Raw genomic sequence first — 13,844 nt, forward strand, 5'->3', positions numbered from 1 at the left:
TTGTTCAGGTACTATAAATAGAACCTCTAACATTTCTGTGTGAAATGTCACTGAGCAGAGGTCGCACCTTGATTACTGTCTTCAGTTTGGGGCCTCTCAGTACAAGAAATACATTAACGTGCTCAAGCATGTGCAAAGAAGGGCAATGAAGCTGGTGAAGGGTCTAGAGAACCAGTCTTATGAGAAGCAGCCGAGGGAATTGGGATTGTTTAGTCTGGGGAAACGAAGGATGAAGGGACACCTTGTCACTCTCTACACCTACCTGAAAGGAGGCTGTAGTGAGATGAGTTTTGGTCTCCTCTCACAAGTAACAAGTGATAGGAAGAAAAAGACTTAAGTTGTACCAGAAAAAGTTTAGACTGGATATTAGGAAAAAATTCTTCACTGAAAGAGTTGTCAAGTACTAGAACAGGCTGCTCAGGGAAGTGGTTGAGTGACCATCCCTGGAGGTATTTAAAAGATGCATAAAAGTGGTGCTTACTGACATGGCTTAGTGGTGAGCTTGACAGTGTCAGGTTTATGGTTGGAGTTGGTGATCTTAAAGGCCTTCTCCAACCCAAATAATTCTGTGATTCTGTAGTTCTATGTTGTGCTCAAAGCAATGAAAATGTGACTTCCTGAAGATAAAAGAAGGTAGTCTTTAGTGTCAGGTAATACAACCTCACATTGGACAAAAAGTGCACTTTCCTCTCTATTCCTTACTTTCACTGCCTTACTCTGGAACCCATCATCCTAGCAAGTAAGATGTTCATTTAATTAGAATGGGTTTAACTCTAGAAATTACATGCAAAATAGTGTTGAGTGACTGGAAACTGATGTAGATACATGGGAGAACAGAACACTTCTCATATACAAAAAGTATGTGTAAACACAGGCACTTTTTAAAAATAATGTAAAATGAAAATAATGGCTTCTTCATAGCTTTTTCATGTCAGACATAGCTAGAACATATATGTCATCTGCTATGATGTGTAATATGGTATATTTTCCTCTGTTCTCCACAGGTACGGTTTCGTAGTGGGGAATGTTGTTATCCCACGAATCAATCCCTATCCTCTTTGTGCAGCAAATCAGACTGGCATTTACAAACTTTCAGCAAACACAACTGATCGGTATGATGCATACTGTTACAATGCAACAGGTACGATTTTGCATCTATGATACTTATTATATATCTAATATAATTAACTAATGATAACATATGTAATCTCCTATTTAAGGTATTGGAATGATGGTTTCTATATTAAATATGATCTGTTTTTCAACTGAGAAGAAATATATTTTGTAAGCCCCTAGAAATATATCCATAATGCCAGCAATCAATTTGACCCATTTTATCTTTAGGGTGTTTCGAACTAAACCATTTTCTGCCCTTAAGACTAGCTTTTTAGCTTCAGAATGGTTTATTAGAATCATAGAATCATAGAGTCATAGAATCAGAGAATCAGAGAATCAGAGAATAGTTTGGGTTGGAGGAGACCTCAAAGATCATCTGGTTCCAACCCCTCTGCCATGGGCAGGGACACGTTCCACTAAAGAAGGCTGCCCAAGGCTGCATCCAACCTGGCCTCGAACACCTCCAAGGATGGGGCATCCACAACTTCCCTGGGCAACCTGTTCCAGTGACTCACTACTCTCATGGTGAAGAAATCCTTCCTTATGTCTAGTCTAAATCATTTGATACCCACTGCCCCTCGTCCTATCACTAGAAGACTTTGTAAACAGTCCCTCGCCAGCTTTCTTGCAGGCCCCTCTTCAGGTATTGGAAGGTTGCTATAAGATCTCCTCTAAGCCTTCTCTTCTCCAGGTTGAACAAGCCAAACTCTCTCAACCTGTCCTCGTACGGGAGGTGCTTCAGCCCTCTAATCACCCCTATAGCCCTCCTCTGGACCCGTTCCAACAGTTCCATATCCTTCTTATTTGAGGATTCCAGGACTGGACACAATACTCCAGATGAGGTCTAACAAGAGAGGAATAGAGGGGCAGAATCCCCACCCTCGACCTGCTGGCCACACTTCTCTTGGTGCAGCCCAGGATATGGTTGGCATTCTGGATTGTGAGCGGACACTGCCAGCTCATGTCAAGCTTCTCATCAACCAGCAACTCCACGTCCTTCTCTGCAAGGCTGCTCTCAATCGCCTTGCACTTGGCCTTGTTAAACCTCATGAGGTACTCACAGGCCCACTTCTGCAGGTTGTCCAGGTCCCTCTGGATGACATCCCATCTTTCCAGTGTAGCAACTGTACCACTCATCTCAGTGTCATCTGCAAACCTGCTGAGGATGGACTTGATCTCACTGTCAATATCATTGATGAAGATACTAAACAACACTAGTCCCAGTACAGACCTCTGAGGGACATCACTTATCATGGATCTCCATCTGGACTTTGAGTCATTGACCACTACTCTCTGAACACGACCATTCAACCAATTTCTTATCCACCGAACAGTCCACCCATCAAATCCATATTTCTCCAATTTAGAGAAGGACGTTGTAGGGGACAGTGTCAAAGGCTTTACAGAAGTCCAGATAGATCATACTTGTTAGTTCTCCCGTGTCCCCTGCTGTAGTTACCCCACCATGGAAAGCCACTAGGTTGGTCATACAGGACTTGCCCTAGATGAAGTCATGCTGACTTCCATTAATCAGCTCTCTGTCCTCCATGTGCTTTAGCAAAGCTTCTAGCAGGATCTGTCCCATGATCTTCCCAGGCACAGAGGTGAGGCTGACAGGTCAGTAGTTCCCACGGTCATCTTTTCTACCCTTTCTAAAAATGGGCAAAATGTTAACCTTCTTCCAGTCACCAGGGGCTTCTCCTGATTGCCATGACTTTTCAGATATTATGGAGAGTGGCCTGGCAACCACATCAGCCAATTCCCTCAGGACTCTAGGATGCATCCCATCAGGTCCCATGGAATTATATATGTTCAGGTTGCTCAGGTGGTCACAAACCTGATCCTCCTCTACTATGTCAGGGTGTTTACCCCCGGGTCACCATCTTGCTGTCCCATGACCCAGAAGGGGTGAGGAGAGTGGTTATCCGTGAAGAGTGAGGCAAAAAATTTGTCGAGTATCTCAACCTTCTCCTCATCTGTTGATACAAGGTCACCATTTTCAACCATCAGTGGGAGTTCATTCTCTTTAACCTTCCTCTTCTGATTGATGTGTCTGTAGAAGCCCTTCTCGTTGGTCTTCACTTCTCTTGCCAAGTTCATCTCCAGCTGCGCCTTGGTCTTCCTGACCTCATTCCTACACAACTAGGCGTCATCCCTATACACTTCCCATGTTACCTGTCCCTGCTTGCACCATCTGTGCAGTTCCCTCTTCTTCTCTAGTTTAACCAGCAGGTCTCGACTCAGCCATGCCAGTCTCTTTCCTTTCCTGCCTGATTTTCTGCACAGGGGAACTGAGCACCCTTGTGTTTCATGGAAAGCATTCTTAAATATTTTCCAGCTCTGTTCTGGTCCCTTGTCCCCGAGAAACATGTCCCAGGGGGTCCTACTGAGTAACTCCTTAAAGAGCTGGAAGTCTGCTTTCCCGTAATTTAGTGTCCTGACTATACTCCTCACTTGCCCCATATCCCTCAGGACCTTCAACTCCACCACTGCGTGACCACTGCAGCCCAGGCTGCCTCCAATCCTAATGTCTCTGAGGAGCTCATTTGTATTAGTGATCATCAGGTCCAGTATTGTATCCCCTCAGGTGGGAGTCTCTATTACCTGGATTAAAAATTTATCTTCAATGCACTCTAGGAGTCTCCTGAATTGCCTACAGCCTGCCATGCTACTTTTCCAGCATATGTCAGGGTGGTTGAAGTCCCCGAGTAGGATGAGAGTTTGCAAGCATGAAACTTCTGTAGCTGAAGGAAGAAGGCTTCATCAATTGGCTCTCCTTGATCGGATGGCCTGTAGTATAAGCCAACTACAAGCTTGCTGTTGGTTCCTCAGTCTTTTATTCTGACCCACAAGTTTTCAACCTGTTTGTGGCTAATCTTCAATGACAGCTCTTCACATTCTATCCCTTTCCTGATATAGATGGCAAATAATAACTTAGTGCAGTGAACCACTGCAGTAGTGAATCTAAAAGACGTAACTGTTGTAGGCAATGGTTCTCAGCTCTTCTGTTCATGCACATATGAGCTTCTATAGCCAACAACAGTTGTGTTAAAGGACACTAAGAGTGACAGGTCCCTGCCCCGGGGTTGCAACCCAGGCCCATGAGCAGGGCTGCTATTTTCCCATTTGCAGGTTCATCCAGTATTTGCTCTCAGGCAAATCTCCATTCAGACATTAAGCACTTAGATAGTGATGTGGGTCAGAAGCAGACCACTTTCTTCTAAGTTTTTGAACTTTTTAATAGTTGAAAATATTTTTCTAACTTATTAGAAAAATGTAGATTATCTTGTGTGATTACCGAACGCAGTATTTGAGGATAAAATCTGGACTAACACAAAGTATCTTGCATTTCAGTAGGCTACTACATTCACAGTGGAAACACGGATATTACAGAAAGCTGTAGGCAAAGTTCATTGATTATTTGAATGGCAGTAACATTTTTTGCTTTTGTTCCTGATGGTCATATCATTAAAATTCATCTATGCATTGGCATAGGTGAGCTGCCGTCCTCAGTCACACGTGGATGAATTTTCTGCTACATCGATGTCCATCCCTACCAGAGCTTTATAATTCCTCATGAGTCTTATTCCCTTAGGGCATCATAAGCAGCTGGCTTACATGCTGGCCCCGAGTATGGCACTGCAGCCTACTTGAGCAAGCAGAGATCACAAGACCAGGGCACATTCTGCCTGTGCAGAGCCCTCCACTGAAGGGGTGAGGTCCCTCCAGCTAAAATAAATTAGACCTGCCACTGCTGTCATGACAGTCTGCACTGGAACTAGGTTAGAAGGCTACTTGTACTGATGATTGCAAATATTTTCTGGAGTGGGTATGGAACTAGAGAATCTCATCATTACCTGGCAGAACAATCTTGAAGTGTCCCACCTGGGAAGAAACAAAAAGGGAATGCTGGTAGATCAATGAATAATGTTTTACTTGGAAATTTGATTTTTATTGTCCGCATCTGAAGCTGACTTCTTGTGATTATGTACAATTAATATGGGTATATATGTGACTTTTTTCTCTATTTTCTCAAATTAATATTTTCATTTTCCTCCTTTCACAGAAACAAGAGACAAAACATGTGAGCCAATTGAAAGACTGGATACTTCTTTCCTCAATAATCAGGGTGAAATAGGTATGGTACTAATTAGAAAGATCTGCAGAATCTGGCTCTTTTTTTTGTTTTTATGTAAGCAATTGCTAATATTAATAATCAAGCCAAACATAAAAAAGGTAACTCAAGAGATTTTCAACAGCAACTAAAGTAATTGATCACTTGTCTTCCGCTAAACCCTATGGAGCTTGGTTTGTCTCAAGGTGCTACCAAACATTTTTTATATAAGTATTTGATGTTTTTTACCACCTCAGAGCTGCTAATGTTTCTTTGACATATAGGACTTTGCTCAAGACAGCAACCTTTCTAAATTTCATTTGATCTGCTGGTTAGAAAAGTAACTGGAAGTGGAAGAAAACTCTCATAATAATTTGTCCAAATTGTAAAATTCTGATTGACTTCAAAGAGGCCAGTTTTTTAGGTTCAAAATCAAACTTTCTGATCAAAATATATGATGCAGAGTAGGCCCTATATATTTGTCAAATATATACGTTAGCATGTATACATTAGACATAGTGATGTATGATCTAGACAGGTTAGATAGGATGGCAAAAATGGTTGAAATTATATTAATACACAACTGTTTCTCTTTATTTTTTTATAGGACATAAACTGTTTAGTATTACTGAAATATAGCTATGTAGCTCCTTGATATTATCAGCTGCCTAATTTCCTCTTTCCAACAGTCATTGATAATGCAGATGGCTCACATTATAATGCAGATGGTATGCATCACAGTGGAGAATCCTCAACCTCAGGTGCGGATGATGAAAATGTCGGTAGTGGATCAACACAGGACACGACTCAAAAGGATACTTCCTTCAGGAGATCCAGCCCCTCATATTATGGAAGTGCTACTCCAGTCTCACAGCTGCCAGATCATACTTCTGGAGGGAGTGAAAAAGAAATTCCTAGAAAAGAATCTGGTAAGGACATTAGGTCACCACTATAGTCTCTCTAAAATAACTGAGTGAATCACAGAATCACAGAATCACAAGGTTGGAAAGGACCCATTGGATCATCGAGTCCAACCATTCCTAACACTCCCTAAACCATGTCCCTAAGCACTTCATCCACCAGTTCCTTAAACACCTCCAGGGAAGGTGACTCGACCACCTCCCTGGGCAGCCTGTTCCAGTACCCAATGACTCTTACTGTGAAGAATTTTTTTCTGATATCCAGCCTGAACCTCCCCTGACGGAGCTTCAGGCCATTCCCTCTTGTCCTGTCCCCCGTCACTTGGGAGAAGAGGCCAGCTCCCTCCGCTCCACAACCTCCTTTCAGGTAGTTGTAGAGAGTAATAAGGTCTCCCCTCAGCCTCCTCTTCTCCAGGCTAAACAACCACAGCTCTCTCAGCCGCTCCTCGTAAGACTTGTTCTCCAGCCCCCTCACCAGCTTTGTTGCTCTTCTCTGGACACGCTCCAGAGTCTCAACATCCTTCTTGTGGTGAGGGGTCCAGAACTGAACACAGTATTCAAGGTGCGGTCTCACCAGTGCCGAGTACAGAGGGAGAACAACCTCCCTGGACCTGCTGGTGACCGCATTTCTGATACAAGCCAAGATGCCATTGGCCTTCTTGGCCACCTGGGCACACTGCTGGCTCATGTTCAGTCGGCTGTCAACCAGCACCCCCAGGTCCTTCTCTTCCGTGCAGCTCTCCAGCCTTTCTTCCCCCAGTCTGTAGCGCTGCATAGGGTTGTTGTGCCCCAAGTGCAGGACCATAAGGGAATGGTCCTGCCAATTAAGGATACCATAAGGGAATTAATCTCTAATTTGTATCCTGGCAAAGTAAAAGGAGAATGTGTGTCTTTGAAAGAAAATAGAAACCGTCTGAATTTCTAAGGACTTTTTTGTTTGCACAGAGTACAAAGCAGCCACATATCAGCATGGTTTCCCACATAAATCTTTCCAGGATGTTGAGAACAGATGGTTCTAAGAATTTGCTCTTGTTATTATTAAAATATTTATTTCATTAAAGGCTCAAAACCACATCCATCAGCAAATAGAGAACAGTGAGGCTGAGGGTATGGATATAAGGATAACATATTCTTATGTGTTCTCTTAAAGGATGAATCGATACTAAGTAGTAGGAACAATGAGAAGTATGCAGTTCAAGTGATTTCTCTTTGTACAAATACAAGGGTTTTTTTAAGACATCTCACTACAGTAGATTACAAATTGTTTCCGTGAAGGCCTAGCAAATACAAATGCCATATTCTTTTCTACAGCAAATTAGTAAATTAGAGGGCCTTGCCCATTTCTTGATATTTTGTGAAAGTGACATATATTTTATTTCATCTCTTATGTTGCTTGTGTGGCTTAAATTATCACAGGACTGAAAGAGTAGCTCCCATTGAACCTAAGAGAAACTAATATAATTTATCGACAGTAAAGTATACTTTGTGACCTCTGACCACAGGGTTTTATTAAATCATCAATAATTTGCCAGTGACAGACATCACTAGTTTGCATCATTATCCTCATCAAATACTGAAATTACTTTCACATGAGAGGTATGCTCATGATGTTATACTTATTTTTCAATGTCATTAGCATCATGTAGGATAAATCCTAACATTCATTTGTTAAGGAACTAGGATGAGAGCCATTCCTCAAGGTATATGCCATGTATTTCCATTGCTTGCCATAACAATTCGTATCACCTCTGCTCACATGCAGAGTTTAGTTTGATTTTTTTTACTAAATCTCAAAATATATCTCATTAAAGAGGGGAATACAAATAACTTCACTCATTGCTCTAGAATCCCTGTCCAGATGGTGTGCAGCTACAATTGGAGCTTGAATCAGATGAACAGTTTATTGCCAAAATGTTGATTATACTGTACTGCATACTCACCTTGAAATAATCTGTTTGGTGACACCCTTACTGTGTTAGTAAAGTAAAGCTATTTGGGGTTGAAGTATATGAAGAAGCTAGCCTGTATCTTTCTTGTCTCTCAGATTAATAAATGAAGGAATGAAACTTGCAGGATATAATAACAGAAGTAGCTGTTAGTAGTGAGTTGCAACTCTGCTAATGAAATAGTATTCATCCGTCACCATACAGATTATGAAGTCTCTCCTGGATCACCTGACATCTCTTTGGTGACAGCAGCTGATGATTCCCCTGAAAAAGATGGTGGGCAGTATCCTGCGAGTACTGGTAAGATTTATCTATTATAGTAGCTACATCAAATATAGATTACATTAAAACTGCTTTCCTCCTCCAGCAGGGCAATCTGGTAAGTGGTGAAGGATACATCATCTCCAGTTTTAGAAAGATGTTGAAACAGTATTTTTCAGATTGATTAGGTCAGAAATAAACTTCACTCTCTGGGATAAGGGGAGCAAAAATATTTACTGTGTGTTTGCTTCAGTGTTTATATTAAACACTCTTTAATTCAGAAACAGTCTTTAATTCAGAAAGACTGTTGTTTTGTGTACCCCACTGTTTTTTAATCACACCTATATATATCCATATGTAATAGAAATTGTTATGCTTTGCTGGATTTTCCTTATATTTGGCTTGGAGTATTCCCTGAAAACAATCCCATAAAAAATTCCTATGTCCATACTTTGGCTGATCTGACAGTAAAGCATCTGCATTAGTATTTTGTATGTGAAAGGAAGCCAAGAATACATGTTCATCATGTAAGAAAATGAGCTCATACAGCTTGTTGTTGAAAGCAGGTAGAAGTGAAAATTTTACTGTGATTACAAGCAAGTCAGATGGCAATTACTTAGCTGTTCAGTTATTTTCTTGTTAGCCAGTTTTTGGCATTATTATTTTATTCACAGTTAAATGCCAAAGCTCCAAATCTGAGACTACATGGGTTTTGATGGTCTGTTGCTCAGAGATCAGACGTTGAGGGTCCAGGTTTCCCATTTTCTGGCACCACTATCTATTACTTACTAGTGCTAGTAATACTGAGTTTAGGAAGCAATTACTGACTCTGAGAAGAGATAATATTTTTTCAGTCATGGAAAGCTTCTCAAAAAGGCAAAATCTGTACAGTTTTGCTGCCAAAACAGCTGCACTTTGAAAATGTATGTTTCTAAGCTTAAGTCCATACAAAAGAGTTTGTGGTTTACAGATAAGCAAAACATAACTGCTGCAGACTGAAGAATATCAGTTTATCTTGTTTGATCATTAGAACTGTGATTCCTAGGTCTTGCATTTTCCAGTGCTTTCATATATTGTACAAAAATTCATCAAAACTAGTGACTTTGATGTTATTCTTCAAGGTATTTTTCTAAATTGAATGTTATTTAAAGGTTACTTTCTAAATGAAAAAGAGTACATGATGTAAATGACAATAAAAATATTGCTTGTGAGGCATTGCCAGAATAAAAATATTCTGAAACATTTTGAGATAGATTTGGGGTTTTTTTTTCTAGTGAATATGTGTATGACTTGAAGTGCAGCTCTTCTTTCAGCTCTTAACAGGAAGTTTAAACTATCAACTAGCTTGACTGGGGGCTTTCAGGTTCAACGGTGCGCATACCTCTACTAGCTTTGAATGCTTCTTGTTAAAGTATTGGGGCATATTTCACATACAGTACACATTTTGATCTATCACACCTAAAAATGCTATGCAGAATTTATTTACTTAACTTTCAGAGCTGGTAATGCAGTCTTACACTTTAGTAAAATGTTTACAACTCACTTATAGTAAAAGCATTGGATATTTTTGCTGTTTGAGGAATGTAATGATACCATGGGTTCATACATTCAGCTTGCACTCACACTCATCTCGGTGGCATGAGCATGCTTAGGGTGCTGGTGCTGGTGGACTAGACTTTGCTGGAGGAAAAGTGCTTTTCAAGAAATAATAACAAGATCTCAGTTGAATAAACTATATTCTAACAGCTCCAGGGCCTCATCATGACAACCTGGAGAAAACTACCACCCAAACTCAGTGGAGTCCATTCTCAAACCACTGGTGGTGGTCAAATCCTGGAGAGAAGACACAAGAACCCAAGCAAGCAAGCAAGGGTAAAAAATGTCATGCTAAGAGGGCACTTTGATTAGGGACTGAAAAACCAGCGCACCAGGGCAGCAAGTTGCAGAAGCATTAAGCGGATGGGGGGTTCAATGTGTGGAATACTCACTGCATTTTGTTGCCATGTCTTTGAAGTGGAAAAAGCAAAGTTCGGGGCTATCTCTCATGGACCATACATTTGGTAGCATTTTTCACATTGTCCACGTACAGCAGAGACATTCTGCATGCCTGAAGGAGATGAGTATGTGAGTCATCTTGTAAAGGATATACTTAGACATTTTAGAAGTAGGCTTTTCCAATGAGAAAGACTTCTGGGAGAAAGGAAGAAAATTTTTTCAGGACAATGTGCTATGCTTACTCTGCTAGAAGAGGACAGAGTACTGTCAGTGCTGCGAGCTTGCACAGGGCAATGAATTGTAACTAAGGGCCACATTGGAGCAGCTTCGGCAGGGCCATTACAGAGTGATGAATCCTTTGTGGGTGAAAGAACCAGGAGGAGATAGGGAAGCATGGTGCTGTATGCTCTCCTCTTGTGACTGTAAGGCTGTATGTAGGGGAGACAGGAAAACAGCAGAAGACCTTGTGGATTAGGGCTTCATGGCAGATTTAATATCATCACAGCAGATGTGACTTCAAGTGGGAATGGTTCTGATGATGAAGGCTCTTCAAAGGAGATGATTTACCTAACAGTGTTTCAAGGATGGGACAGGAGAGTGGCCAAAGACGAGTATGCTACAAGTACTAGTAAGGAAATTCCTTTCTCTTTGGATGGTTTCTTTCTTCTTTTTCCTGTCCTACCCAATGTTCTTCCTCTTTTGTCACACATATAATGTGTGAAAATTGGACGGTCTCTCAATCAGCTCTTGTTTCAAACACACCTCCAGTGCCACAAGAAAAACCCATTTAGATCTTGAGAGATCTGTACCTTTAGACATACCATCTTCCATTGCTTCTAGAACTGATGTTTTGTCTCCTTCCATATCAGATATGTGGGCTTTCCTTGTGGCATGTTTTGTTTCAAGGAATAATTCCTCTTTGGTAGGAGTTTCCAGCAAAACTATTCAATTGGCAAAATTATTTCTGTTTGCATGCCAATACTTACTAGGCTTGTCTAGCACAGTCGAAGAAAAGGCTATAGATATCTGCAATTTTTCTAAACAAGAAACTATTTCCATCTTTAAATGCCTATCACAAATCTATGAAACATTACTATTTGTAATGTGTTCGGAGAAAATATTGTGCATTCTCATCAACTGTTCCCTCAGAAATATCTCTTTTGAGGTTGAAAAATCATACAAGGTCCATATTGATAGAATGAGTATTCCTTTTATCATTATTTAAAATAATCTTCTTAGTTTCATGCCTATTTGAATGCATGCATTCACTCCTGATTTTCAGAAAGAAAAAAGGTTGGGTTTTTTTCTGTTTTTTTCTGGTTTTGGAAAACAGTGTTAGAATAATTCCAATTAATGTTACTTATAATCTATATCTATACAATAGTCGACTTCCTGTCTGTGGCAGCAGGTGTTCGTTACAGTTTGAGGATGCCAAACCCCAAGTGCCCTTTTCATTCTGAATTGTCAGCATATATATTGTCTCATATTTGCTACATTCCACACTCTTCCAACACCGTCTCATTTCTTCTGTGACCTCAGATGTTTAGGCATGATCCAATACTACAACTCAGATATTTTAATACGATCTTATTTTTCTGATATTAATAGTCCCACAGTGATTGTCTAATAGCTCTGTTTTAACTAAAAAATGCCATCTATACCTAAAATCATTTTGCCTCAAAACCAGAAAACCACCACATATGAGGATCAAAACCAAATGCTGTGTGTCACTGAAACACACAGTCCTCATGAAGCACACGCTTGGCCTTATGACCAAAGAATGGCCTCAGCCCAGCACTTCTTTTCAGTATAGATATGACCACTAATGACTATACTTTAAGGCTCTTATTTGTATGAAGGTAACAATCTGTTCTTTTATGTAATTTAATCTAATTTGAGCACATCTTAATGTGTTTTTCGTCTGTGCACTTATTTACTCAATAGTGTTTATAAGGGTTTGTTTCTGAAGATAGTGGAGTATTTGGCTTTTTTTTCATCAGTTGTCTTCATTTTTAGAAGAAAATACTTGCCTAAGTTTTAGGTATTTCTGATGTTAATTTATTTATCTTCGAGACTACATAGGTGACTTATTCCACATGGCATATTGCATTCCAGTTATTTTCTGTGGTCTAGTGTTGTCTATATGTTCCGTGGGTGAAAATGTATAAACCTTCTGATCATAGACTCTTGTGAAAGTATTATTTTATCTGTTCAATTTTGTTATAACACACTGTGGAAACTTTCTTGGGTTTTTTTTGATTGGTTTGGGGATGTTAAGGGTGGTTATGGTACTTAAAAGATTTTTTGCTGTAACTGTCTCATAAAAGCTGCAGGTTAGTTGATATGGACAATATTATATTTTTTTAAATAACTACAATATCAAATATTCTCCAGCTGAATGCTGATGAATGCTCCAGTTGAATCTATTGTGTGCACCATTCACAAATCTGCAACATATGCCACCTTTCCCCTCTTTCAGAGTTCTTTGTATATTTTCCTGGAGATGCTTCCACTGGTAAAACAGTGAAATTCTGAGAAGCAAAAATTGGATATAGGCAATGTTCTAAAATTCAATAATTAAAATCTTTCTGATGGGTCATATTCTTGCAGCTATTTTTGCCTTTACTATTCTTACTTCTGTATCAGTGGATATTGGTTTAATATTCAACAAATACAAAGTCAACAGCATGATTTGGGGAAATACTTTTGAAAAACAGTGAGGTATCTTGATTCTGAAAAGCATGTGTTCAGTTTGAGGAAGAAGTCAATCCTATTGGTGACAGTAGGCCGCTTTTCTAAACATAAACCATAATGAGAAGAAAATCAGCTTTTCTTCTCTTTGCCATTAAATTTAGTAGACATGTGAGCAAGGCCTGTCATAAAGACAAGAACCAAAGAGGAGAATAATATGAGAAATTAATCTTTATATACTGAGTTCATAATTGTTACACCATCATCATAACAGCTATGGCTTCCATCCATGGAGCCAAACAGAACAACTCAGAGCAAGAGTCATTGGTGTTAGCAGTTTGGGACAAGGGAGAGGATTATGCCACACAAGCTGCTGTGATGGATAGAACTATTCCTTCCAGAGAGAATGATAATGAAAAAGAGTCTTTCACTACAGGTACCAGTAGTAAAGTCAGTTATTTAAACTTCATCACTTTTCTCTCCCCGATGGCCTGTCTTGGAAAGATATTACTTGAACTTGTAAAGAGGACTAACTTACTGATCCCTTTAAGAAAATTATATCAATTATAAAGTGATTAATTTTCCCTGTCCTCTGCCTGGAGAGTGGTGAGACAGAAGTTTTCAATTTTAGTTCTGTATAAAACACTTAATTTTACTTGCCACCACCACTTATGCTTTCTGTTCCCTAGTGAAGCACAAGTGTAGAACAGTGTCCAGCTCATTATATAAGTTACATTATTTGGCATTGCACAATTGTCTGTAGAATAATGTGAGAAAGGATTTTACAAAACTGGCATGACA

General features: G+C 39.9%; 1 protein-coding gene across 9 annotated transcripts in view; it reads left to right on the plus strand.

The window, feature by feature from the left end:
- The window catches only part of CD44 (CD44 molecule (Indian blood group)), a 59,110-nt gene that overhangs the window by 23,736 nt on the left and 21,530 nt on the right, over window positions 1–13,844 (plus strand). For 3 of the 9 annotated variants that reach the window (XM_054068756.1, XM_054068760.1, XM_054068753.1), the window contains exons 2-7: window positions 1,005–1,141; window positions 5,183–5,254; window positions 5,920–6,159; window positions 8,301–8,396; window positions 10,104–10,229; window positions 10,858–10,980. In XM_054068756.1, the coding sequence (XP_053924731.1) occupies window positions 1,005–1,141; window positions 5,183–5,254; window positions 5,920–6,159; window positions 8,301–8,396; window positions 10,104–10,229; window positions 10,858–10,980 (794 nt within the window). The remainder of the gene's footprint in view (window positions 1–1,004; window positions 1,142–5,182; window positions 5,255–5,919; window positions 6,160–8,300; window positions 8,397–10,103; window positions 10,230–10,857; window positions 10,981–13,844) is intronic. The other 6 variants (XM_054068758.1, XM_054068759.1, XM_054068761.1 and 3 more) reach the window with 4 other exon arrangements.

This window comes from Cuculus canorus, chromosome 5 (assembly GCF_017976375.1).
Source record: "Cuculus canorus isolate bCucCan1 chromosome 5, bCucCan1.pri, whole genome shotgun sequence".
Taxonomy (NCBI): domain Eukaryota; kingdom Metazoa; phylum Chordata; class Aves; order Cuculiformes; family Cuculidae; genus Cuculus; species Cuculus canorus.